Source organism: Eurosta solidaginis, chromosome 2, assembly GCF_040869045.1.
Source record: "Eurosta solidaginis isolate ZX-2024a chromosome 2, ASM4086904v1, whole genome shotgun sequence".
Taxonomy (NCBI): Eukaryota; Metazoa; Arthropoda; class Insecta; order Diptera; family Tephritidae; genus Eurosta; species Eurosta solidaginis.
Window position 1 is genome coordinate 25,783,290 of NC_090320.1, and position 27,795 is coordinate 25,811,084.

General features: G+C 36.4%; 2 protein-coding genes across 5 annotated transcripts; one reads left to right on the forward strand and one right to left on the reverse strand.

Moving 5' to 3' along the window:
* Window positions 1–770: 770 nt before the first annotated feature.
* Gpa2 (Glycoprotein hormone alpha 2) lies at window positions 771–3,056 on the reverse strand. Its single transcript, XM_067769387.1, has 2 exons — window positions 1,099–3,056; window positions 771–1,009 (listed from the first exon to the last, which is right to left on the reverse strand). The coding sequence occupies exons 1-2, from the start codon at window positions 1,381–1,383 to the stop codon at window positions 917–919; spliced, it is 378 nt and encodes a 125-aa protein (XP_067625488.1). The 5' UTR covers window positions 1,384–3,056; the 3' UTR covers window positions 771–916.
* A 2,467-nt stretch (window positions 3,057–5,523) lies between these two features.
* klhl10 (kelch-like protein 10) lies at window positions 5,524–26,051 on the forward strand. 4 transcript variants are annotated; one of them, XR_010949364.1, is made up of 9 exons: window positions 5,524–5,639; window positions 13,508–13,777; window positions 16,876–17,140; window positions 17,233–17,355; window positions 17,460–17,735; window positions 22,402–22,612; window positions 24,502–24,847; window positions 25,044–25,676; window positions 25,735–26,051. XR_010949364.1 is itself a non-coding variant. In XM_067764698.1 (8 exons), exons 1-8 carry the CDS (start codon window positions 11,542–11,544, stop codon window positions 25,441–25,443), a joined length of 2,202 nt encoding a protein of 733 aa, XP_067620799.1. In that variant the 5' UTR covers window positions 10,757–11,541; the 3' UTR covers window positions 25,444–26,051. The 4 variants fall into 4 exon arrangements, 1 of the variants encoding a protein (XP_067620799.1); XR_010949362.1 differs by lacking the exon at window positions 5,524–5,639 and adding an exon at window positions 10,757–11,852; XR_010949363.1 differs by lacking the exon at window positions 5,524–5,639 and adding an exon at window positions 13,090–13,403.
* The last annotated feature ends 1,744 nt before the right edge of the window (window positions 26,052–27,795 follow it).

Genomic DNA, 27,795 nt, shown 5'->3' on the forward strand with positions numbered 1-27,795 from the left:
ATGATTTTTTAGTTACGTATAAAAATATTTAGCTACGGAAAGAGAAATACATTTCCTTAAAGCTGCAACACCATATACATTTTTCAGAGCTGGTATTCAACACATTTTCATTAACATTCTCAAATTTGACTGAATAATTTTTAACCTTGGAGTTTATTGATTCAAGTAACAGAGAAGTAAGGTGATGTGACATATAAACTAAATCGATTTCTCGACATATATAAGCTTGTGGAAAAGCCAAATCAGAAGTGGAATATGTACAAACTCCTGGGGTTTTCGTTTCAGCATCGAGTAGCCACTAATATCGAAAAAAAAAAACAAAATAGTTCTATATTACTGCTGTCTAATGCAATATATTTTAGTACAGCGAAAACCTCCTGGCCAATCATCCAGCCTATTATAAACAGAAAAAACTTGCCAGGATATATTGTAGCATTAACGACACTCCCCGAAGGTTGTGGGGAGTGTTATCGATGTTTATGGTCCTTTGCCGAATATATGTAGATGCGGTAACAAGCCCTTTTAAGGTACTAGCCCGACCAGCTCGGGAACGATTTAAAATCACCACATGTAACCTTCTAGGCCATCCCTGCCAGGATATGGTGACTGAGAATGGTACGCGCCTAATACTATGCAACGTTTTTGATCAGCGCAGTATCTACCTGTCAGAATTTCAAATAAATGTAGTTTGATCCTCCACAAAATGAAAATATGAAAAGAAAGTTATCAAACACTGCTTCTTAAAAAGGTTATCAATTTATTTATTTAATACATAAACTGTTCAACAAGGCATGGCTCAGAGCATATTTAAAACTAAACTTTTTTCTGCATATAAAAAAATGTCATCTAACACCAAATATTCAACTACATTTTGCCACTTAACAATAAATTAAAATCATCACTTCATTACTTCCTTTTAATCTTTTTTGCAATGATAACAGGCGCACGATACCGCTGATTTAAATGTTATATTGCGCATACCACCCATACAAAGTATACGTTTTTGTACCTTTAATAAAGAAAATGGAAGAAAGGAAATTGAAAAAAAAAAAATATTTTGTAGCTACTCATATATGCCACTCTTTCTTTCACACTCACTTCTTCCGATTCCATCATATTACAGCACTGACCCACCGAAACGACTGGTTTGGCCTGCTTAAAAACACCCGGTATTGCAAGACCCCATGGTATAGATGGTACCGCATACGATTCGCAGAAACCGCGACATGCATTTGTTGTTATACGAAACTCTACACAATCGGGTATGGATATTTTACGCGTATTCCCCACTTTATGACAGCCAGGCTTTAGCCATGACTCTTTAGTGGAAACAATTACAATAATATAGAACAATATAAAAATGCTTAAACGTAGCAGCAGCATTTTTAAAAAATAAAAATTACCACCACTATCACTTTTGCACTTTGCTGTGTCTTTTGCTTTATAGTGCAATGAATGCTTGCTTTATACTGCGGATGCGTTCAATATTAGCAACGACTTTTATTTAAACTTTTGACATATTAGTGTGGTACAAAGAACTATGATGCTGCAGTTGATTCTGTATGGCGTCTGCGCATAACCACTATTAGCGTTGAAGTAGTTGCATATTCATATATATTTGTTATGCGTTTGCTAGTCTTGATATTTTTATGTGTATATTTGCTTGCATAGCATTTCATGTTATAACTTAATTATGATATTATTCCAAGCGTATCGAAATTTATTTGGTGCTTAATTTTAATTTAACAATTATACTTTGACTTTTTTCTAATACAATGTTTGCTTGTAAATTCTTCAACAAATACATACCTTAAGGCGCATAAGTGCAAACAAAAACATTTTGACTTTTTGGCTGTGATGTGACTTCATTTTATTTCATTTGATGTGATATGTCTTGAAAGAATATGAAATTAGTTTATTTGATATCCTATGATGTGGCGTGATGTGATACTAACTGATATGATGTGATATGATTTTCTTTTTATATCATCCATTATATGAAATGCTTTTTGGTGATGAGATAAGAGCTAATTTTATTTCATATATAATTTGATGTGCCACGTGATGTAGTGCAATATGAACATAGATAAGGACTTTATTTTATTTTACGTGATATCGCGATATGTGACATCATTTTGTTTGACGCAACTTGGTGTGATGTGATGCGCAATTATTTGATTACAATTATTTTTATTTGATTGGATGTGATATAAAATATTTAATTTAATTTGCTTTGATATGGTCTCTCGTGATGTGCAGTAATTTTATTTTATGTCGAAAAAAAAGATCATTGGAATCCATATGATTTGGTGTTGTGATGTGTATCAATTTGATCTCATGTTACGTGATAGAACTCAGTAACTTTTTCTTGTTATTTGATTCAATTTCATTTGATTCCTATTGAAACAGCAGCAGGCGATGTGCATCGATTGTTATGATGTGATGTGATTTAGTTGATGTGATATTATGTGATATGATAAGAACTCATTGTAACGAATTTAGTGAAATTCCTCTTATTTGCAACCTTCTGCTAACGTTCATATCGCTAAACTGTTGAATAAAATAACTCCAATATTCAATAATGCAAAATGGTCATTATTCGACTAATTTGCAAATACTTCACAATAACACTTATACTTCGCAACCAATAGCGTGCTTAATTCAAACTGACTTGCTCATGCCTCAGCTTGTGCTGCATTTATACTCTTCGGTTTCCTCGTTCGCATAACTCTAGGCTTTTCTTCTTCTAGAATTTACTACTTAGTTACCAGCTATAAACTACAGATGCACGATTATAGCTTCTCGCATAGCAATATGCGCGTGTTTATGTGAGTAATACTTCCACCAATGATTGCATACTTTTGTGAGAATTCAGATATATACATGTATTTGTGCGTATCTCTCCTCTGCTTCTCCGCTGCTTGTATGTGCATATGTGTAGATGTAATGATTGTTTTGTTTATGTACATACCAGTGACTGCTTAGTATCGGCTTAGAGATGATAGTATCCCTTAGTCTTGCTAATATGCGTCACAATATATTCAATTTAGTATGATATGTAAGCATGATGTGGCGTTATGTGACGTGATGAGATCCCTTTTTCGATTAAAGAGTCTTGCAGGGTTAAAAGAGTAGAATCTTGTAACAAAAGTAAACAAAGATAACATCTCCTAACCCTCATAACCCTCAGCGGGTATGCCTGTCGTAAGAGGCGGCTAAACTACCAGATTCAAGGGGCTGTGTAGCGCAACCTTTTCAGGTTGCCAACGCAATATATAGCTTCTCCAAACCCAATTGCCAACCTCACCTATCCCTGGCAAATCCTGTTTCATTAACAGGTTCTGGCGACCCCGAACTCCTCATGGATCTAAGGGGATGGCCTAGAAGGTCGCATGTGGTCATAAAAATCTTTTCCGAGATGGTCGGGCTTGGTACCGGAATGTACCGGATCTGCATCCGGCAAAGGACCATCAACTCGATAACACTCCCCAAGGCCTTCGGGGAATATCCTTATCGCTACAACAACAACAACAATACTCCTTACTATAAAGCCCAATAAGGAGGAGTCAAAAATATAAGTTTGTCAATAAGCGAAATCAGAAGTGGAATATAAACAAATTATCAATGTAAACAATATAGAGTAGCCCATAATATCGAGAAAAAAAAACGATATTGTAAATTAGCACAATCGTATGTTATATATTTTAACACACGATCGCGGTCAATAAGCCCGCCTATTATTAACAGAATAACCTTTATAATGGTATGGACATAGTACAGGTCTACAAGTAGGATATGTAGCAGCACGCACATACACAGCCACGCTCACCTGATAAAATGCTTGTTCTTGTTCGTTTTTTTGTGGATGATATTTGGCACTGTTGTACTTCTTAGGTCAAAGAAAAGTGTAGTAGCTGCTATCGAAAACTGCTTACATTTTTTATCGTAAAATTACAAAGAAATGCCCTTATTTACTTTCAAACGAGCACTTAATTACATCCCTCTTTAAAATCCATATGTTTTGGACAATTTTAATTAACAAATTGAGATACTTTATTACCGGGGACGATTGCTAAAACACGACCAAAACAGTCGGGGGAGGTATTAATAGACGCGTTTTTGCCTAGCATCCAATAAATCGAATACTTTTTCGCCTTTGGACTATTGATAACAGGACAAAACGCTTATTTTCATTTCTCTTTCCAGATTTTTGGACGGGTTATTGCAGTCAACCTCGGTTTCAAACTGTTTTTCGCGGAGAACTTTTGAACGGGTTGAAAAACTTAGCACCCGTGTTTGTATTCTTAATACTGGAATAACTACGCGTCCTCAGATATCCCAATTCAAGACTTTTGTATAATTTTCTGTAGGACCCATATAGGCGCACTACGTTTTCATACTAAATTCGTTCAAAAAATTTACCATCACAGCAACCCATATCTGATATTCCGCTCCTTTTTTTGTTTCCCTGCGTCGCTTCCAACGACAGCAACCCCTGTAATTTTGACACTTCGTTCAGTGTCAAACGCATGTTCCACGCAGGTTCCACAATAGTTTGACACTGACCGAAGTGTCAAACTGCAATGTGTTAGAAAAGGAAAGGAATTGCTTTCTTCTCATACATATCATACTTGTAAACCTGTACTATGGGTATGGATATCTTTAGTACACGCCCGGATCGTAAGAATAGCAATTTCACATATTTATATGGAAAGAAAACGATATAGTATCATATCGTTCTTTTGTTATTGTTTAACCGACAAAATCATTTCTCCGAAACTTTTGGTGACTGCGTCCGGTGACCGACCGGAGTGCATTGAATATGAATGCACCAAACTTATTTAACAACTCTGTATGAGGTCTATCATATATGCAGACCAGTCATTGAATTGCACTTCACTACCATTTACGACACTTCGGATAACATGTATTAATAGTACTGATAGAATTTCAAAGAGTTGAACTGAAGTCAAAGCCAAAAAACTTCAAAAGCAAAGCACAGGCCGGTTTTAAGTTGCTTTCACTCTATGGTTCAACTACATATGGTTGGCTCATCTGTACAGCAGCAAAATATGTCTGTTCAAATTGTCAAAATATGTATATTGGTATTAAGCGAATGTAATAGAAACGTCAGTTGTTGTGTCAAGCATTGCAACATTGTAGTCGACTGGATTTTAAGATACTTAACTTTTCACGAAAAACATGAATTTATGTCATTGCAAATTATATCAGCGAAAACTTCATAGAATTAATTGCTAATCGATTGCTATCCATAGCGCATACAAATTGGACAGCAAATTAATAAATAGCTTGAACTCTTCAGAGGAAAAATGCAATCTCATCTCTGCCGAAGGACCCAAATTGATTCACACAATAAAAATCAAGGAAAAGATCTACATTTTCGTTGCTGCAATCAATAAAATTGTCCGAGTTTCTCATAAGCTTGGTAATATTCTCTGAAAATTTAAGAACCACACTGCCCTTATCACGATCATTACAAGCTATAGAAGTTATACGTTCTACAATTTAGTTTATTACATTAAAGCAATCAGGCTGAGGCCATCACAAATGAAGTGGATGCAGTAATCAGAATCACCAGTCATCAAATAAGTCGGTCAAACATTCAGACTCAATCAGAGGTAGATTATTACCAACATTCAATATAATATTATATTCCTTTTTAGCTTAAATGTTAGGTCAGGCATTCCAGGCTCCCTATCGCCCCACGCAAAGAGTCGGACAACTTCAAAAGATGTATCATAACTTTAGCGACGAAGATGTAGAGAATGTTTTACAATACCCAGAGGTATATAAAGCAAAACTTCTTTACGTTCCAGGTATTAAAAGAGATAGAGCTATAAGTTAAGCATCAGACGACAAAAAATATCCCAGCAACGGTGCTGCCATAAGAACTCTTTGCCACGTTTCCAGTGACAACCATGAGCCATTTTCTCCCCGTTACACCATTTGAAGTCATATCTTCGCAACAGGGTGAAATATGAAAGCTCTTTTAATAAATATTTTGGAAAAAATCGAAGCGTTTAAGGTTTATAGGAGCTTGGAAAAATGGGCCACTTCCTGGTTTGGATCGTTTTCCACATATCACACACTTGGACATGTTTCTTTTTTTATATTACAAATTTTAATTTGTAAATTTATTAAATTTGAAACAGACTTAATTTTCGAAACAGACTTAAAAAACAACAGCTTTTTTGTTGTTTTTGTAACCTTTGTTTACGTTTTGTATTCTCTATTTCCTTTTGACAATCCCATCGACCATGCAATGAAAATAATAAAATCAGCTGATGAGATGAGCCATCCATATAATTGAACCATGTTTCACTCTTTGTTTTGAAGAAATTACAGCATAAATTTGAGTAAACAAATATTAATACAGGGTGATTAATATACGTAATATGTTACTGTACAAAACACAAAGGAATTCCGGTCACTGTTTCTCTTTGTTTTATCGTATTGTAAAGTGTTCGAAAAATAGGCTGACATCTTGGTATGTTGCTTTTTCTGTTTCCATACAAATTGTCGAAGGACTTGCCAAAAAAACTGCCGACGAGCGACCTCTTTCAAAAAAGTTAAATATTTTGATGGTAGTTTTACTGTTACTTGCGTTGGGGACCTTTGCTAATGTAGGGAAGCACACTTGCTCTATACCATGCCACACTGAAGCGTATATATAAGTTCTGTGCTGTGAACTTAACAGAACCGATCGTAAAATTGTTCAATTTATCTTTGCAATCAGCGTCATTTCCATCAATTTGGAAACAGTCGTTTATCATACCTCTGCACAAGAAGGGTAGTAGATCTAATATTGAGAATTATAGGGGAATTGCTAAGCTTTCAGCTATTCCTAAAACCTTTGAACAAATAATTACCTGTCAGCTTCAACATTCGTGTACTTCCATATTATCACCCTTTCAGCATGGGTTTGTGAGATGTAGGTCAACCACCACAAACCTACTTGAGTCTACCTCTTTAGTTCGGGATGGTTTTTTGGCTTGCAAGCAAACTGATGTGATTTATACGGATTTTAGTAAAGCTTTTGATTCAGTGAATCACGAACTTCTGATTCTGAAGCTTGATTTACTGGGCTTTCCGAAGAGTCTGACTTCATGGCTCTCAAGCTATCTTTCTAATAGAACCCAAAAGGTGCTTTATAAAAATATTATTTCAAAATCAATTCATGTTACCTCTGGTGTACCTCAGGGCAGTCATTTAGGCCCATTGCTTTTTACTCTTTTTATAAATGAGCTGCCACAGATTTTGAATCATTCACGAGCTCTAATGTATGCCGATGATGTAAAAATTTGCTATACATGCTTGCCTTCGGAGTTAACTCGCTCAAATCTACTTCAGGTTGATTTGGACTCATTTCAACGCTGGTGTACAATTAATGCATTAGTTCTAAACTGTTCCAAATGTAAGTTCATGTCATTTCATCGCGTGAAGCCTGTCCTGTCGTCTTATGCGCTTTATGGCACTCTTATGGAGCGTATATCTTCGATTAACGATTTAGGGGTTCTGTTTGACTCGAAACTGAGCTTCAACTCACATATTTCAGCTATTACTAATAAAGCAATGGGTACCCTTGGTTTTGTGAAACGCTGGGCTAAGGAGTTCAAGGATCCGTATCTGACCAAAGTCCTCTACACTTCGCTGGTCCGCCCAATACTTGAGTATTGCTCGTGTGTTTGGTGTTCATTATATATTACTCATATAAAGCGTATTGAGTCTGTGCAGAAACAATTTTTAATTTTTGCTCTACGGGCCTTTAACTGGGACTCAAATCTTCATCTTCCGTCTTATAGAAGTAGACTTCTTCTCATTAATTTGCCAACTCTGGAAAATCGTAGAATATTACTCGGGGTAATGTTCCTGCATAAGCTAATTCTAGGTGAGGTTGACTCCTCTGAGCTGCTAAGTCGATTGAGCTTTGCAGTTCCTGCTAGGACGTCCAGACACTACGTGCCCTTCCATTTACCCCTGTGTCGTAGAAATTTTGACAAAAATGATCCTATACGTGTTTGGTGCTCGTACTATAACGACTTGTATAATTGCATTAGTATCGAATGTTCGTTTGTTGCCTTACGCAATGGTATACTTTTCAGTCTCAACTGATATCTTAAAGTTTATTTGTTTAATTTGTAATGATAGTTTAATTTTAGTTCTTGTTCAATGTTAAAATAAATTGTAAATTTTTAATTTATTCCATTTTTAATTCTATACTTGTATATATTTTTACGCTATCTTTTTTTTATGTTACTTTCCTTTGTATTTTGTTAGTTGACCACTCTTGTTAGTTGACTTTAAATAATTAAATAAATAAATAAATATAAGTAAGGTGCCACCGCCAAAACTTTTACAAACTATCTAACATCTTGTGTTCGGACTACATATCAGTGGCTGTATGTTAGATAACCTCATCTCGGCTGTCAGTTCAAAAATAATTTAGTTTTTTGTTTATTCAAATTTGAATAATTATTACGAAATATTAGAAATATCATATAAACTGTTTAAAAATGTGTGTTCAAAATCAACAAAGGGATTCTCAACAAAAAAATTACAAAATCCAGAACTTGAAAACAATAACCCAGAAAAACAGCACAAACCAAGTTGCCCAGCATAAGAAACTCCGGGCCCGCTTTCACTGTCACCTCCACTTCATCAAGTATCGTTATCCAGCAACAGTAATATTTGTGTGTAAACAGCGACTACGGGAGTAATATATTTTGGCGTATTTGCTATAATTGAATCAAATTTTTTTTTTGAAACCATGGAAACCACTGAAATCTTAAAATTTTACATAAATACTTCACTCTAGTGAAATGCCTGATTGCATTTCTTTCATACTTTAAAATGTTTGCTCAACTGGTTGCTCATGTTTTGTCTATTAACTAGATTTTATAAACGATTATTAGACCTAGTTTGCATATAACGAAATTATCTTCATTCCCTGCAAAAATTGTTGGATTACGTGTTCCATTTTCTTCAGGTTGGAGTACTCTAACAATACTCCTTTGCAATGCGTTTGCGGACCACCATCAGCCGATCATTGCTCGTTTTTAACGACCGTGATCACGACACGATGACGATCGAACAGAGTTGCCAAAAGTAAAATATTACATACAAATAACTGATAATAAAATATTACTATGACAACTCTACAATGCAACCGCGCACTGGTTTTATGTATACATACTATAGTATAGAGAAATATTAGTTTCTTTATTCACGCAAATGCTAAATAACATAAGAATATTCGTAGTAAAAAATATAAAAGTTGTATTGCCCCTCTTAATTCCGATAATTCTTTCCGCCACAATTCCTCTTTAGTACTTTGGCATATGATCCTCTGTGGGTGCTCCATGGAGTACTACAGTGAAAGTACTTTGGAAAGTACTCTCACGTATGCACTCTATGGAATACTCACAAACAAAGCGAGAGTGGGATCACCTACTCCTCTCCTAGGACATCGCAATGTTAATTGTAGCACATTTTTTGTATGAATACAGATTAGTTTTGGAATACTCTTATACTCCCAAACGACTATTCCTTACATTATTTATGGAGTACTCGCGTTTTTTGAAGGGTTTTCGTGCTTAACTCCTAAGGCTACGTCTACACATACACTAATCTACAATAAATCCTAAATATATAATGTACGCGTTTACATATGTTCCATTCCTGGTAACTAGATTATTATTCGCCAAATCTTCACGTTTTTCTTTTATATCGTGCCTCCAATTAGAGATTACACTTTAGAGGTGGCATTTTTCTATAAAAAAAAATCGGCATCTCTAAAATTTGTTCATAATTACCTATTATCGATTAATTAATGATTTGGAGTATATAAACAATCCGTGCAATCAGTGCGCCATACACCACAAAGCGAATACCCCTCATATTTCATTCCAAAGTAAAACCAAAAAGTCGAATTCAGTACTAGGTGTTATTATTCAAGCTGATTGCTTATTCTTGATTATTTTCCATACAAAGCCTTGTACAACAATATGTCAGTTAATCAATGAACATTTTCAATCACCTGTTGGGATAGCAACACTTGGTACTGAATTCGCCTCGATACAAGGTGGCAGAAAAATGTGAAGCCACAATAAAATGTTCATTGATTTTGATTAACTGGCATATTGTTGTACAAGGCGAATCCATACAAGGTGATCTCAAAGCGAATTCAACCAATTCGTCGTGCAGAAGAATGTCAAGTTAAAAGACAATTTTCATTGATTAACTGACATATTGTTGTACAAAACGTTGTATGGAAAATAATCAAGAAGCCTGTTGCTATAACAACACTTGGTACTTAATTCGCCTTGATACAAAGTGACAGAAGAATGTCAAGTCACAATAAAATGTTCATTGATTTCGATTAACTGGCATATTGTTGTACAAGGCGAATCCATACCAGGTGGTGGCAAAGTGAATGCAACCAATTCGCCGTGCAGAAGAATGTCAAGTCAAAAGAAAATTTTAATTGATTTCGAATAACTGACATATTAACGTACAATCCGCTGTATGGAAAATAATGAAGAAGAAATAATCAGCTGTGGGGATAACAACACCTGGTACTGGATTCGCCTTGCTAAAAATACAATATCGTATTATTTTCAAATGCGAATATCACTTTACTTATCAATTTTTGAACAGAAAACAAAACTTTACTCGGCATCGAGTGTTTTCAGTTTTTTGTTTCAATTTAGTATAAATATACTTGATTAGTTTTTGTCGTCAATATTTTCCTTTCTTTCGGAGAAATATTTATTTATTTTTTTCAATACATCGCTTAATTTAGTCCCTAAGGCATCCGGTTAACTTAGAGGGAAGTTAATCTTTTTTAAAATTTCAACTGCAATCGACTTAAGAATAATCCAACAATCCATTTTGAAAAAACAAATATTTTTAATATATATCTTTATAAAGAAAAAAATCACCGGCAAAATATATAAACAGCGTAGAAAACAAATAAAACACATAAAAAACAAGAAAAGTGAAAAATAAAAGATTCTAAATAAAGAGATTATAATCGTTTTAACAAAAAAAGATTAGTTAAAAAGGTCATTGCGAATATTTTTCAAAATTTTACGATCAAAAATCATTGCAACGCACTGCACTGCATGCAACGCAACACAAAAACAACGTTCAGGAAGAAGAGAGACCGCTTAAACTGATTTACGAAGCAACCGCCGCAGGGCATCAAGGTGTTAAAAAAAAAAAGTATAAAATATAAAATACAATAAAAGAAATAACAATAAAACCAAAAAAGGTATATATGAATGCAACAGCAACATTATTACCATTTCTAAACACGTAAAAGTAACTACAACTTAAAAAGTCAACGTGTGACGCATCGCAGCATTGAAGTACATCACATCGTTGCAGCACATCACATCGTTGCAGTAAATCACACCAACAGAGCACTTGCGGCGGTGGCAATTGATTTTTAAACGTCCACAGCCCCCTTTTTTTTTGTGAAACATTTAAAAACGAAAACAAACATAAATATATACCAACATGGATCATCTTTTAAGTCGTTCGCGCGATAATATTTCAATCAATAATAATAATAACAATCAACTTAGCATGCATGACGAGGGTGTTGTGGTAGCCGAAACGGATCATGATGCTGAGGATGAAGATATGGAGCATCCATTGGTGTCACATCTTTCAAGACGTTCTGTAAACGCTTGCATGAGTGATCAAGCGTTAAATACATTAAACGAATTGCGTCGTAACAATTTACTTTGTGATGCTGTGATATCGGTATCAGATGCCTCCTTCAATGTGCATCGTGCTATAATGAGCGCTTGCAGTTCATATTTTAGGTGAGACAAAATTTATTTGCTGTATGAATCTTCGGCGTAAATTTACGCCGCTGAATAACACAATAATGAGCTATGTTGTTGCCGATATAGACACTAGTCGAAGGTCTTGTCGAAAGATAGTTATTTGCCAGATATACATGAGCTGGTGTCAGGTATGAGACTATGGCGCCAACCTATGAATCCAACATTTTTTTTACATATTGTTTTGGCAATTAGAAAAACCGCCGTTTTCGATCCCACATTATTTTATATAATGAGTGTAGTAAAATGTGCACATGTATGTATACTTAACGGAGAATATGTTTAGATCAATTCCCATATACCATACGCCCTATATGTTGATGTATATATTTGCTTCGATAAGCGCTTACGATTTACTATTGCATCCTAAAATGTACTTGTACGTAGAAATTATCCCGTGCATGCAACAAACGAGAATTTTTCTTTCAACAAAGCGGAAAAATAATCAAAAATAATCAAAAAATAATCAAAAAAAATCAAAAAATAATCAAAAATAATCGAAAAAATCATAATTTTTATTTTTATTTTTTATTTTTTCTAATGGTAATAAATTAGTAGTTAATTGCTTTTTTCGAAAAACAATTGAAATAATCAATAGCCATTAAAATAGGCATCTAATTAATTGATTACTAATGCTAATTCAAATTTAACAGGTCTGGTTTATAGCCCAATGTGTGTGTATGTGTGCGCAACTACTTCGTCTGATAACTACATGTGGGTGTGTGTGAGATATCTCTTCGTCGCCTTCTACATAAGTGTTGCTAGCTTTAACGTGGAAATGTATATAAGAGTGGCTGCTTCATGCTTTTGTTGTTGCGTGAGTGATGCTAAAATTCGCCACAATATGTTAGCCGTGGCCAGATGTTAGTTTAGCACTACTCTCCAGCTATTAAGCGTAGGCACAGGACCAGCCATATATCCGCATGGATACCGGAACTTTGTAGTTATCTGAAGTTTCTTAGCTTCGCGGAACTTTATCTTCTCACCGACTGCCTTCGAGGAAGGAGTGGAATTAGTCTTACGATGGCAGTACTCTGCTAATAACTATTAACCCTGCATAATGCTGCGTCCCACCTAAGATATTCGCATCTTCTGCTTGCAGACATAGCTCTAGATATTTTAACAGACGATTCGTTTATATATATATATTGAAAACATATCATGCATGTGTAGAATGAGACGGTAGACACTTTAAGGCGAAGTTGTCCAACACCATTTTGCCTTTGTTATCCTGTCGCATTTCCTGGCCCTACGAGAACACATGAATAGTTCATTAATACGCAATCAAACTCTGTGCAACAGCAACAAGTAATCGACATCATTTCATTACCAAAGGAGTGTAAAAAGATCGTCCGGCCCAGAAAGTATTCTTAACGGAACCCGCCTATGGTAGCTGAGGAAAAACCGACCACACTCCACTAGAAAGAGCTTTTTTGGTGTTACCAACTGGCGCCAGTTAGTGCAACAAAGAAGCGACTGGCGCAATTTGTTGAACGTCCAAAACCGTTCAAATAGTTAAGCGCAAATTAGGTCAGTAATTCCGTTAGCCGTCTAATATGTAGAGCCTCTTCACTCTTTCCTTTATACTCCTAAAAAAAGTTATATTAATTCTTTTTCTCTCTTCCTTCCTCAAGGGCACAGTTTACAGGCTTCAATTCAACCTTATCGCCATCCCAAAGTGATGAAAATCGTTCCGTATACATACCAGGCATGAGTGGAGCTATTATGGAGCAACTAATACAATATGCTTATCTGCGGAAATGCATCATCAATGCAGAAAATGTGCATGAGTTGCTCATATCAGCTGATTATGTGGGAATGATTGGGCTGGTGACGAAATGTAAACAATATCTTGGAGCAATGTTAACACCCGAGAATTGTGTCAGCATAATGGGATTTGCAAGGTATGTATGCATCTGTATTAAGTTGATGTAAGAGTATATTGGCTGGCACATTTTAGCGTAAAGTTGAAAAATTGAATGGGGAGACATAAAGCAAAAGTTGTGCTTGTTGCACTTGAAAAATATTCGAATAGCATAGCATTCTGTAAGCCCTTCTCTTTTCCTTACGTAGGCAAGCTTTACAGTAACTGACATAATTATATGTCTGAAGGCACTTATCACAAGCTTTCTTACTGAGTCCATTTTTTTAAGCTTATTGCAGCTGCTGCTGAAACTGTAGTCTGAAAGAGGAGACGGGTTTTGATTGCAAGCATTATAACTTTTCAAGCTCAAAAGTCAGATATTCAGATATTCAAAACAGGTTAGATTTGTGAGGTGTATTCCAATTTCTTTAGAGCGGAGTCTACTCTATTAAGATCCTATATTGCTGAAGGGGTGCTACGATCACTGTAACTATGAGCAAATGATTAGACGGACTTCGCCTGCACTAGGTCACTATTATTGGTTTAATATAGCTTTTTGGCCAGTAGTTCATCCGCTTTTTCGTTGCCATGAGCATTTTGCGATGGTACCATTTCTAAAACCGCCTCGTAATCATCATCAGGCAATTTCGTAATCTTATCAAAGGTTTCACCGAAATTCGAACCGCGAATCACATGGTGAAACTGCAGTTGCATTAACCACTAGGCTATCCTGCTTGTATTTGCTTCCTTGCTTAATTCAGTTTATCTTATTTCTACACTAACAACACAATGGAGACATTCTGCCGCTATATTAATTTGTGTTTTGTGTAGATTTGTTTTTGTAAAGTTTCTGATGATGATTACGTGGCGGCTTTCGAAATGGCAACATTGCAATATGCCAGTAAATGTTTCTTTGTTTCTTTTCAAAAAAAGAAAAAGATAATATGATTTTTAATAATCGGGGCTGCCCATATTGCTTTGTTTTTTTAAATGTATGAAAACATTTATTTGAAGCAATTTTTTAATTTTATAATTTATTTAATAATTTGGGAAAAATTTAAACAACATGACATCAGGACGGACAAGGCGACAGCTGTTTCGATTATACCTTGTAAATCTCTTCAAAGCCTTTTCTCCCGGGAGTGGGAGTCGAACTCGCACTCCTACGATAGTTGAAATGGTTATAAACGCATTCAGCTACGTCATGCCTTAGTTGTTGTAAAGTTTTTCCCAATTGCCTTCTTTTTGCATATTTTAATCTTTTACACATTGCATACTTCGTATGCAATTATGTGTTAAAGCTATGCTTGGTACGGCGGTTTTCAAAGAAAAGAAAATATGCTAAAAGAAGGCAATTGGGGAAAACTTTACAACAACTAAGGCATGACGTAGCTGAATGCGTTTATAACAATTTCAACTATCGTAGGAGTGCGAGTTCGACTCCCACTCCCGGGGGAAAAGGCTTTGAAGAGATTTACAAGGTATAATCGAAACAGCTGTCGCCTTGTCCGTCCTGATGTCACGTTGTTTAAATTTTTCCCAAATTATTGAAAAAGATAATAATTGAATATTCAATCATTATAAGTCGGTGTTAAGCTCATGAATTCTTAAGTAATAAGTATAAATTGAACACACCATTAAACAAACTCAGCATTTTCTATTACTATGGTGCATATGGAATCTTCCTACATTTAGCGCCAGGAACATTGCTTTGCTCACACTTGATGTCTTTTCTTACAATGAATGAATGTCCCTCATGATTCTATAGTTTCTCCGCTTGGAGATTAGTAGCTCAGTTTGGAAGAGGGATGCATTGACCACGTAGTTTCCTTTTTGGACCGGTCTATGATGAATGAGACATGAGACATTCCTACTTCATAGTATGTTGTCTCGAAAGTCTCTGATTAAGAAAACTCTCAACTTAAAAATATGTTTTTCATCAATTAACGCATAAGATAGTCTGATGGACGATAATCTTCTTCGGACAGAATCTTGTTCGGTATTGTAAGGGTACATCTAATTTGCTCTACTGTCTTCCAAACAAAACTAGATTATCTTCAGGATGTGCAGAGTTCTGTCGTCAGACGCAACACTTATAACAGAAACACTTCCTTCCCTATTCATCATCATAGAAGAGCTGAAAGTTATGACCAACCTCCATCTAATATAAAAATAATCTATCGAAGGCAGTAATCGAAAGCTGACAGTCGCTAATCCAACTGACCGTGTTGTACATCAGATATGTAGGCGCCAGAACACTGCGGTCTACCTGGAAACTGCGCTGCCCACTACATATTAAATGAGAATTCTGAACACATAGAGTTGAACCAGTATTAGTTCTCCCCTGCTACGTACAGGCACTGGTTTGGGTCTGATTTCTACAGCAAGCAAATGCCAGACGAGCACAAAAAACCACGTGTGAAGTGGATAGGTAAATATGGCTCGCAACAATGAGAACCAAAACAGGTTCCTAAATAGACTGAATACTCTTGCTTGGTTTATAGAGGTATTAGAATCCTGTTTCATTAACAGCCGAGGCTCTGGCGATCCCGAGCTCCTCATGGATCTATGGAGTGGGAGCGCGGGATGGCCTAGAGGGTAGCATGTGGTCATGACAAATCGTTCCCGAGATGATCGGGTTTGATACCGGAACGTACCGGATCTGCATCCGGCAAAGGACCATCAACATCAATAACACTCCCCAAGGCCATCGGGGAGTGTCCTTATGGCTACAACAACAACAACAACAACATCTACTTATATAAATACACTGTGCTGAGGAACAGCAACAAAAACTGTGGTCGGTCTGAGAAATATATTCCATATGTGCCACCACCCGGCACTTACTGTGGGCACTTAAGATGTACAACAATTTCTCTAAGTGGAAGTGTGGGAAATTTCCGCGCACGCAGTCTCTACATAACACCCTAACCTTGTCGGAACTAAAACTTGTTCGTATTTAAACCAAATCGAAATAGTAAAACGCATCAAAGTGTGTCCGTCATATAATTATGCCAAGCACTGTATTATTGATATTAAATATTTCTTATGGCTTACTAATTGGTTTTGATATCCTTTAATCCCTTTTTAATCCTGATTGTTGTGCTTACACACGTACCTACACATATTTGTGCGCAGATTTCGTTTTCTGGATGATTTATATGCCAAAGCACGAAATTATCTACTGCGCTATTTTATTGAGGTTGCTGCTAAAAATAAGGACATACTCGAAATCGGTTTAAAGGATTTCTACGATATCATTAGCGACGATGAGCTGAATACACGTGAAGAGGATCATGTTTGGAAATTGTGCATTAAGTGGATTGATCACGACCCCGAAAATCGTAAACAATATGTGGCGCAACTAATGCAAGGTGTGCGCTTGGGGTTGATGACACCAAAGGTATTTGGTATTAAAAATGTCCTTGACACAAACGCGCTATCTCGCTTTCTAAGTCTTATTAAATATGTATGTATGTATGTGTGTACTTGCAGTGCTTCATGGAGGAAGTGAAAGAGCATCCGTATGTGTTGCAGTGCGAGGATGCGAAACCTTTGATTGTGGAAACTTTTAAATTTATGTATGATTTGGATATAATGAATCCGTCATCGGGTGAGGTATTTATAGAATGTTTTTACTTTCTTCCTTCCCTTTTTTGCTCTCTCTTCTCACATTTAGTTCAAATTTATATTTGCCTTTTCGTATGCCATTTTCTAAAAAGCTCACCACACCACCACTAGCTATGCCACGTCTACCGCATGAGGTCATTTTTGCTATTGGCGGTTGGAGCGGCGGTACTTCGAAGGGCTGCATTGAGACCTATGATACGCGCGCCGATCGTTGGGTGAATATACCTGCCGAGGATCCAGCAGGACCACGTGCCTATCATGGCACAGCTGTTATTGGTTACAAAATATATTCGATTGGTGGTTATGATGGTGTAGAATATTTTAATACTTGCCGTGTCTTCGATGCGGTGCGCAAGAATTGGAAGGAGGTAAGTTACAATATAAATTAATTTATTAGTGTTTAATTATTTTGTTTTTATATTTTAAATGCGATTGCTTTACTTGATTTTATACCTAGTGTAAGCTCATAAAGTATTATAAGGTTACGCGCAGCTTTGTACTGAATTTTAGCAAAAACATCAAATAAAACAAGTAAGAACGGGACTGTCTTCGGCTGTGCCGAAGACTTCATACCTTTCATGAATGGGGCTGAACAATAATCTTATCCCGCTCGTAATCTCCGAATAATCGGATGTATAAGATAAGAAATATATAGTAAACAGATCTACATACCTTAACGATTTTTAAGATAAATATAAAATAAAAAATAGGTAGGTACTTTGTGTGAGGATCCAAAGTTTCAGGTTTTTTGTGGTCTGCGTGTAAAAACTATGACTACGAATCACGTATTTCAACAATATATGACGTAAGCGTAACTATTTGATGAAATTTGATGAATTTTGAAGCTTCTAGCCGTGAAAAGGGGGCAAAAATTAGAGTTTATATGGGGTATATAATATATATACCACCGATCTCTATGATTTTTTCAGACAACAATATATGCCATATACGTAAGCATATGGTGAAATTTGAAGCGTCTAGCTGTTAAAAAGGGGCAGAAATTGCGCACAGTTTCTTATCTGAACAATCGGTTGTATGAGATATATACTATATATACCACCGATCTCAATGATTTTTTCAGACAACAATATATGCTATACACGTAAGCATTTGATGAAATTTGAACATATCTAAACGATTTTTAAGATAAATATAAAATAAAAAATAAGTAGGTAATCTGTGTGAGGATGCAAAGCTTCACGTTTTTTGTGGTCTGCATGTAAAAACTATGAGTACGAATCACGTCTTTCAAAAATATATGACGTAAACGTAACTATTTGATGAAATTTGATGAATTTTGAAGCTTCTAGTCGTAAAAAAGGGGCAAAAATGACAGTTTATGTGAAGTATATAATATATATACCACCGATCTCTATGATTTTTTCAGACAACAATATATGCTATATACGTAAGCATTTTGTGAAATTTGAAGCTTGCAGCTGTTAAAACGGGGCAGAAATTGCGCAAAGTTTCTTATCTGAACAATCGGTTGTATGATATATCTATGATTTTTTCAGACAACAATATATGCTATATACGTAAGCAATCGGTGAAATTTGAAGCTTATAGCTGTTAAAATGGGGTAGAAATTGCGTTAAGTTTCTTATCTGAACAATCGGTAGTATGAGATATATACTATATATACAACCGATCTCTATGATTTTTTCAGACAACAATATATGCTATATACGTAAGCAATTGGTGAAATTTGAAGCTTATAGCTGTTAAAATGGGGTAGAAATTGCGAAAAGTTTCTTATCTGAACAATCGGTTGTATGAGATATATACTATATATACAACCGATCTCTATGATTTTTGCAGACAACAATATATGCTATATACGTAAGCAATCGGTGAAATTTGAAGCTTATAGCTGTTAAAATGGGGTAGAAATTGTGAAAAGTTTCTTATCTGAACAATCGGTTGTATGAGATATATACTATATATACAACCGATCTCTATGATTTTTTCAGACAACAATATATGCTATATACGTAAGTATTCGGTGAAATTTGAAGCTTCTAGCTGTTAAAATGGGGCTAAAATTTGCGAAAATATATATATATATATATATACTATATATATATACTATATATACCACCATATATATACTATATATACCACCGATCTTTATGATTTTTTCAGACAACAATATATGCTATATACGTAAGCATTCGTTGAAATTTGAAGCCTCTAGCTCTTAAAATAGGGCAGTAATTACGAAAAGTTCCTTATCTGAACAATCGGTTGTGGGGGAATTCAGGCAACAATACGTGCAATATACGAAAGTATATGGTGAAGTTTGAAGCTTCAATCTGTTAAATTGGGTAAGATATTACAAAAATCCTCTTTTTCTGAAAAATCGGTTGTATGGAGGATATATGATATAGTGGTCCGATCCGGTCGGTTCCGACAAATGTCTAATCGGACACCCAAATACACCCGCTCATCAAATTTTATCAAGATATCTCAAAAATTGAGGGACTAGTTTGCATACAAACAGACAGACGGACAGACGGACATGGCTAGATCAACTCAGCTCTTCAACCTGATTATTTCGGTATACTTAATGGTGGGTCTATCTATTTTCCTTTAAGGACTTACAATTTTCGGTTTCGTGACGAAATTAATATACCATTTCATTTTCATGAAAGGTATAATTACAAGACTCCCTGAAGAAGACGTAAAATCAACGAAACGCGTAGGAGCTTAAAGAAAATTTTACTTCTCATTATCGGCCGTAAATCCTTTAATAAAGTTTTACAAAAGGCTTAATAATAGCGCCATGGGTTAGGCCTTAAACTACAGCCGTTTCAACTTTTATATTGGCAGCCAAGCAGCAATTAAGGCAATAATCTCGCATGGCACAACATCAAAAAGTGTGCTATATGTAAGAAATCCCTGGAAAGAATCGGTATATGGCGAAGTAATAATCTATATTGGGTCACTGGAATAAATGAGGTTAAAAACGCGGATGAGCTACCTAAAAAGGGCGCATCCCTCGAAGCTTGTACTGTAGACGCCCCAATAATATTGGGAGAGATTAAGAGGGGCCAAAATTGAGCCGGAGGGTTGATGCCAGGCAGGAATGGCAGGACATAATATAAACGCATATACGGATGGTTCCAAATTAATGGAATGGGTCGGGTCTACTATTTACAGTGTGGACCCAGAAATAGGTAAATCCTACAGGCTGCCAAATTACCACAGCGTCTTTTAGGCGGAAATTATAACCGTGAAGAAAGCAGTAAAAATTATGGAGGAACCGTGCTTAAGCTGCAGACGCGTCAATATATATTGAAAGTTAGGCGGCGATTAAGGCAATAACCTCACACAGTACTTCATCAAGAAGAATTTAAAAAACTACGCTCAGCCGGGATCATACATCTATACTGAGTTCCCGGTCATAATGGGATAGAAGGTAACGAAAAGGCCGATGAGTGGGCAAAGGAGGGGCAGCACTTCCTGAATCGGCGATAGACGTCCCAGTCCGTTTGCGAAAAATTAAAAGAAGACATGAGTTGCATATCATCCATCAAGCAGGAACGGCGTAGACAGAAGCTCGGGTCTGCAAAATTTCTAAGATCATGTGCACAGCCTACGTTATTAGACACACAAGTGGCTTATATCTTTGAAGAGAGAAGGCTCACGATGGGCATACTAACTAGACACTGCCTTCTGGCGTGACATGCTTATAATTTTGGCCTCGTCAGTAATAGCAGATGTAGGAAGTGCGAGCTGCAGGAAGAAACGGTTGAGCACGTTCTGTGCTCGTGCTCTGCGCTCGCCAGATCAATGCTCCAGCTATTAGGGGCGGAAGAGTTGCCAGATCTCGATGTATCACTTAAGCTATGTGGGTCCTAGAAAACTTCTAGTATTTGGCAAGAGGACGGAGTTATTTTATAACATAAGTCCTGGCACCTGATTGGGGGTCTTCCGTTTCGGTTCAACTTAGCCTAACCTAAGAGAAGTTGAGAGCTGCACGTAATCGAAGAAATGCACCGTTATATAAGGTCTAGAAAACCGTGCCAAAAATATGAGTCCACTCCCTGGAAAAAATTTAAAAAATCGATTTTGTGGAACAAACTTTTTATATATATAACATTTCGGAAAACACAAAAAACCTGATTATTTAGTAAATAATACACCTAGAATGTTGAAATTTAAGGTGTGGACTGATATTGATACTCTTGATAAAAATTTTAAAAAAATGTTAAATGGGCATGGCACCGCCCACTTGTGATAAAATCAATTTTACAAATATTATTAATCATAAATCAAAAATCGTTAAACCTATCGCAACAAAATTCGGCAGAGAGGTTGCCTTTACTATAAGGGATGCTTTGACGAAAAATTAACGAAATCGGTTAAGGAACACGCCCACTTTTATATAAAAGATTTTTAAAAGGCTCGTAGACGAAAATAATAGGCTATATCTTAGCGAAAAAAAGCTTTGTATCAACAGAATTTTACTTTCTAAATTGAATTTTAACATTAAATTGGAAAATACTAAAATTTTAGAAAATTGGCGTGGTGGCACGGCCCCTTTTGTGACTAAGCAGTTTTCTATGTTTCGGGAGCCATAACTCGAAGTAAAATTAACGGATCGTAATAAAATTGGGTACACAGATTTTCCCTATAGCAGAAAATATTTCCAGAAAAAATGGACGGGATCGGTTGAAAACCACGGCAACTTAGATATAAAACAAGTTTAAAGGGGTAGTAGACTAGAATAATAAGCTATAACTTAGCAAAAAATAGTTTTGAATCAATATATTTCACTTATCAAGTTTTATTATAAGAGGAAGTGGGGAGACATTTTTTTTAAACGGGCAGTGCCACGTGTTATTTAGAAAAGTAATTTATCTGAAATGAAATGTACAATTGAAGTTCACGCTGAGTATATAATGTTCGCTTACACCCGAACTTAGACACCTTTACTTGTTTTTTAATAATTTCCCCTTTTTTGTAATTTTCTTATTTTTTAAATTTCATCCACTTCTCGTTGTTTTTTTTTCTCTCTTCTCCCTTCAGATTGCACCCATGCATTGCCGCCGTTGTTACGTTAGCGTCGCTGAGCTTAACGGTCTCATCTACGCAATTGGCGGTTACGATGGTCATAATCGCTTAAATACGGTCGAACGTTATAATCCAAAGACGAATCAGTGGACCGTTATAACGCCGATGAATATGCAAAGATCTGACGCAAGCGCATGCACTTTAAAGGGAAAAATTTATGCGACTGGTAAGTTTTTGAGAGTTGTGGGGGGTTGTTAAGTAATTTTAATGGTGGTTGTACACGTTTTGCTTTAAAAGTTTTTATTTATAGTTAACGGTTTATTTTTAGCATAAAATTTACATATTTTATTTTTATATTCTTTAAGACGGTAACTGATGGTAAATGTGTGTGTGAGAGTAATGCGTTTTTTTTTAATCACTTCATATCAGCCTTAATCTTTTTACTTTAACAAATATCTTGAGCTCCGTTCGGCATAAGCGATGTGGCTTTGCTTCTAGTGCGATCTCCCTCCCTCAAGGTTATGGAAGGCACAACATGAGGCATTTACGCTTTAGAGAATATGTTGTTGGCACCGAAAGTTATTGGTTGCAGATTATGTTGAATTGCGTTGTAAATTTTGATGGGCATATCCTTTTAGATAAATCTTGTAGCCGTTTTGTCATAGTAAACAGTGTGTCAGAGTCGCATACTAGACGAACTGGGTTTGAACCACCTTGAAAGCGTCAAGTGGAGCTCTGACAAGGAAGGATCCGAGGCGTGTTGTTGCTTTTCATTGGAGTGTGGTTTGACGTGGCGGGTTCCAAGCCCAACGCAGCGGGGGTGAAAATATTACTTGCACGTTTATATATCGATCCGCTTGATCCAAGACAGACGCCCGCTTGCAGCCGCACCTCGTGGTGGACAGACGCTGCTGAAGAAAGATCCCCTGACTAGCCCTTAAGCCGATTATGTCATAATGGCCTAGCCAGGTTCTCGCCTTCTAACATTTGCTCACCACTAAACGGATGTTTAGTGGCTACCCAAAGGCTACTTGGCCGCAAGCGACCGAAAGTAGTGAGCTGCTTGAACCGCATGCAAAAGAATCGCTCTGGCCATGCCTAGGTGAATGGCGATCAGAAGTTTTCCCCACTTTCGTGGACTTCTACACACGGCTTCACCCTCTGACATGGAAGAATGCTTAGTGAAAACTCCTGCTTCAAGAGCGATTATCGGCAAAAAGGTATGCATAAGTATCTACTTTATCTTCTACGACTACTCAAAGTTATGCGATTTCAGCGTATCGTAACAAGTCATGCCAGCTGTCCCCGTTTCACGATAACTGGCGCCAATTGAGAGCACAAAGAACGTTAAGTCTTCCTTTACCTGCCTCTGCCAGTTCAGTGGAGGTCTTCTTTTCCCTCTGCTTCCAGTCGCACAACATTAACTAGCCAGCAAAGCCTTTGTGTTTCAGCTCATCATTATACCTACTTCAAGCCTCGCTGTCGCCATCGTGGGCAGGACCATAAATCTTCCTTGGAACTTTTCTCTAGAACACTCCAAGAAAGATCTCATTTTCTCTTGGCACCGTTTATGATTCCGAGCCATAAATCAGGACAGGCCTGATGGGCGACTTGTAGAGCATGATTTTTGTTTATCTCGAGAGGACTTAACTTTTTAATTGCCTACTCAGTCCAAAATAGATCTTGTTGGCAAGAGTCATGCTTCGTATAATTTCTAAACTGGCATTGTTTTCGCTGTTGATGCTGGTTTCCAGACAGACGAAGTCCTTCACAGTCTCAATTTATATCCGTCAAAAGTGACGTGGCTGCCAGTGCGATTCTTTCTTCCTCTTTATCTAATGCAGAATTTTGTACCGTTGCATCATAAAGCATTTTTTCTTCCGTCTGCCTCTTTTGAGCTGTCATCTTAACCTCCTAAACTTCGTTGTACTGGACTTTGAAAGGTTTAATCATGAGAAGGAATGACCTAGGCAGTGAATCTGCAAACAAACTTCTCTTTTGTATCTTGCTATCTAACTATGCAATGATTAAAGCGCGGGCATCCTTGTGGATGTGTCGACGCACGACCTCTAATTCAAGCCTAACCTATTGTCTCATTTTTAAATAATCATAAAGGTGGCTTTAATGGACAAGAATGTTTGGATAGCGCAGAATACTATAATCCATCCACTAACATTTGGACACGTATACCCAATATGAATCATCGACGTTCCGGTGTCTCCTGTGTAGCCTTTCGTGGACAGCTTTATGTGATAGGCGGTTTCAACGGTACGGCACGCCTATCAACGGGAGAACGCTACGATCCCGATACACAGACTTGGTCATTTATACGCGAAATGAATCATTCACGTAGTAATTTTGGACTGGAAATAATTGACGATATGATCTTCGCGATTGGTGGTTTCAATGGCGTTTCGACAATTTCACATACCGAATGTTATGTTGCTGAGACCGATGAGTGGTAAGACAAAAAAAAAAAAATTGGTGTTCTTAAAAATTAGATCGATCATTGTTTGAGCCCTATAAAAGATCGGACTCCGGCTGGAGCAAAGTTGACAAAGGCTCGGTTTTTGTGGTCTGAAAACCTATTTTGCGGGCATTATTTTATTCTATTTGTTATTTTTTCTAATATTTGACTGTTTTTTACCACGCCACAGGATGGAAGCAACCGATATGAATGTCGTACGTTCGGCGCTTACAGCCAACAATGTTGCCGGTTTGCCAAACAAACGTGATTATATACATAAAGAACGTGATCGTCTGATGGAGGAGCGACGTCAACGTTTATTAGCAAGCGCAATGGCACTCGACGTCGAAAGCATACCCATATCAAACGCTTCCGTGGACGCGCAAGATGCCGCCATGGATGATTATGATAGTCCGAATGAAGAGGATGATGCTGATGATGAGGAAGATGTAGCCAGCATGGATGTAGCTTTAGCACCAGTAATAGAGGATCATCATGAAGATCTACGCCACGAACCGAATCACCGGTTTCGCGTACAATTAAGAGCGCAACGTTTTGGGTCACATCATGAGATACGGCGTAGGGCGTAAACTTTATGGACATTCTTTTTTTTTTTTTTTGAAGTGAGAAAACATTAAAGCACAAAAAACCGAGTAAAAGGACTATACACACTAGATCTGTCGATCCTCGAGACAAGTTTTTTTGCTATGTAAACCAAAAATGAACGTTTGTACGGGTGGCGTGTGAGCAGCAGTAACGTAAGAGGAATCTCTGAACGATCTATATAACACGAGCAAAATCAAACTCTAGCCGGATATAGATGGTAAGGCACATAAACTACGATCAGTGAGGAAAGTGAAATATTTTTTTAAAATCAACAGATTGATGACAAAATTTTTGCTGGATGCAATAGAGTTTCAACAATGGATTGCCTAGCAGTAGAAGAAAAAGCAGTAGGTGAATAACAAAGATGGATGGGGGGAAAATAAGAATGGTATTGCGATAATGAGAAGCTAAGTGTATGGATTGCTAATACAGCAAAAAGAAAGCTTTTAAAGCATTTTTCTATTTACACCATTTTTGGCATTGAACTGTAATATCGACAAAATTTTTTTTATAATTATACAAAATTTTTTATAGTGATAATCTAAAAATCAAAATTAATAAAGTTTGGTAATCTTAAAGACTATAGCCGAAAGTACAGACTTAATTATATCCATTGTGAACTGCTACAAGTTAAGAATCTTTTCATTCCTCCAGTACCAGAACTAAGTTGACAGGAAGAACGGCTGTCACGAATTGCCAGAGAATGGAAGAAAGGTAAATGAATTGAATTGCTGCTTTGTGTTTTCAACCAAATAAGTATTTTGGCGAATGTTAGCAAGTTTCGACACGTCACTATGCCGCTAGTAAACAAATGCTGCACAACACACCGGCAGATGAGACAACACACACATGAAAACAACAGCTAGAGACATTACTCACACATATGCACAGTAACAAAAGAGTCCAGATGACATTGCTCACACATACATAGAAGACAACAGCGAATATGAGATGCAGCAGATGAGAGAAGTAAATATGCAACTAACCGAGAAGGCTGTTAGCGCAAAATCCAGACCCTGAAAGAAATAGGCGAACGAGGCAACTAAGAGTATAAAAGTGGCGCAATCCAAGTGATAGTAAATCGGTTAAATTAAAACACGCTATAAGTGAAGTACGCGAGTGCATTAAATTGTGAAGATCTACTACCGTAGTAGGGCGATTAGTAAAAAGCATTTTATATCCAGAACATTCCCCCATACAGAATTCAGAGAATTCACTACAGAAAGTACATAGAAAATCAGACTACATATTATTATTAATTTTTAAAATCTCGTTAATTGTTCAACATATCAGTCATTTACAAAAAAAAAATTTAATACAAGTATTGGGCTAAAGCTTGAAGTACCCCAACAATAATTTAACAGGTGAACCGGCCTGTTTACTATTGTGAATGTTTCTTCAAACATTTGCCACTTGTAGGAATTCACAATGTTTCAATCCGAATTTTAGCATCATTGTGAATTCATACAAGTGGCGAATGTTTGAAAAAAAAACGTTCACAATAGTAAACAGCCTCGATCATCTGTTCAATCGCCATTCGATTACTTAAATCATTTCCCAATAGGGCTTTTCAATAATTTTTGTAAACGACGGGCGTATTGCATTATTTACAAATTTTTAAATGTTTACTTAAATGGCTGCTCATATTTTATCTAATAACTAGATTTTAGAAATTAAAATCAATATGTAGTCTATGGCCCGTAATCATAGTCGCTGACTAAAATACTCTTTAGTTACAATTTTGCCTAAATTAAAAATGGGATTTAAAATTTTGGTCTGTCATAGACATATTAAACACAGTTTACAGCTAAAATAAGCATGGACAGGGTATCCGCATGAAAAAAAGGCATTGATTGGCGTTATGAAGAAATTTTTTTGCCTCGGGCCCGGGGTTTCTGAGGGGGCCCGCGATTTAGAGGTACTATGAAATTTTTTTAATTCAGGAGAGTCTTTAGTTGTTCCATGTGCAATTTTTAAGCCGAATTTCAAAAGCAACGAAAATCTGCATTTCGTCTTAATATTATAGTGAAGTGTAAAAAATAAAAATCTATATATGGTATTCCATCCCATTTCGACCAATTTTTAAACCGACCCCTTTAGAATTGGCTGAAAGTTTTTCTTCTTTTTCTAGCTTACGAAAGACGTTTTTCAGAATTTTTTCAAATTTTTTCATCCAACTCAAAAAAAGTTATGAATTTTTAAAAAAACACCGTTTTTGTTTTCAAAATGCTATAACTTTTTCAAAAATTACCGTTTGGGATCTTTTTTTTTTAATTTGTTTTTAAATGTACTCTTCGGAAAAAATACAAAAAAATTTTTAAAGTTTTTTTTTTAAT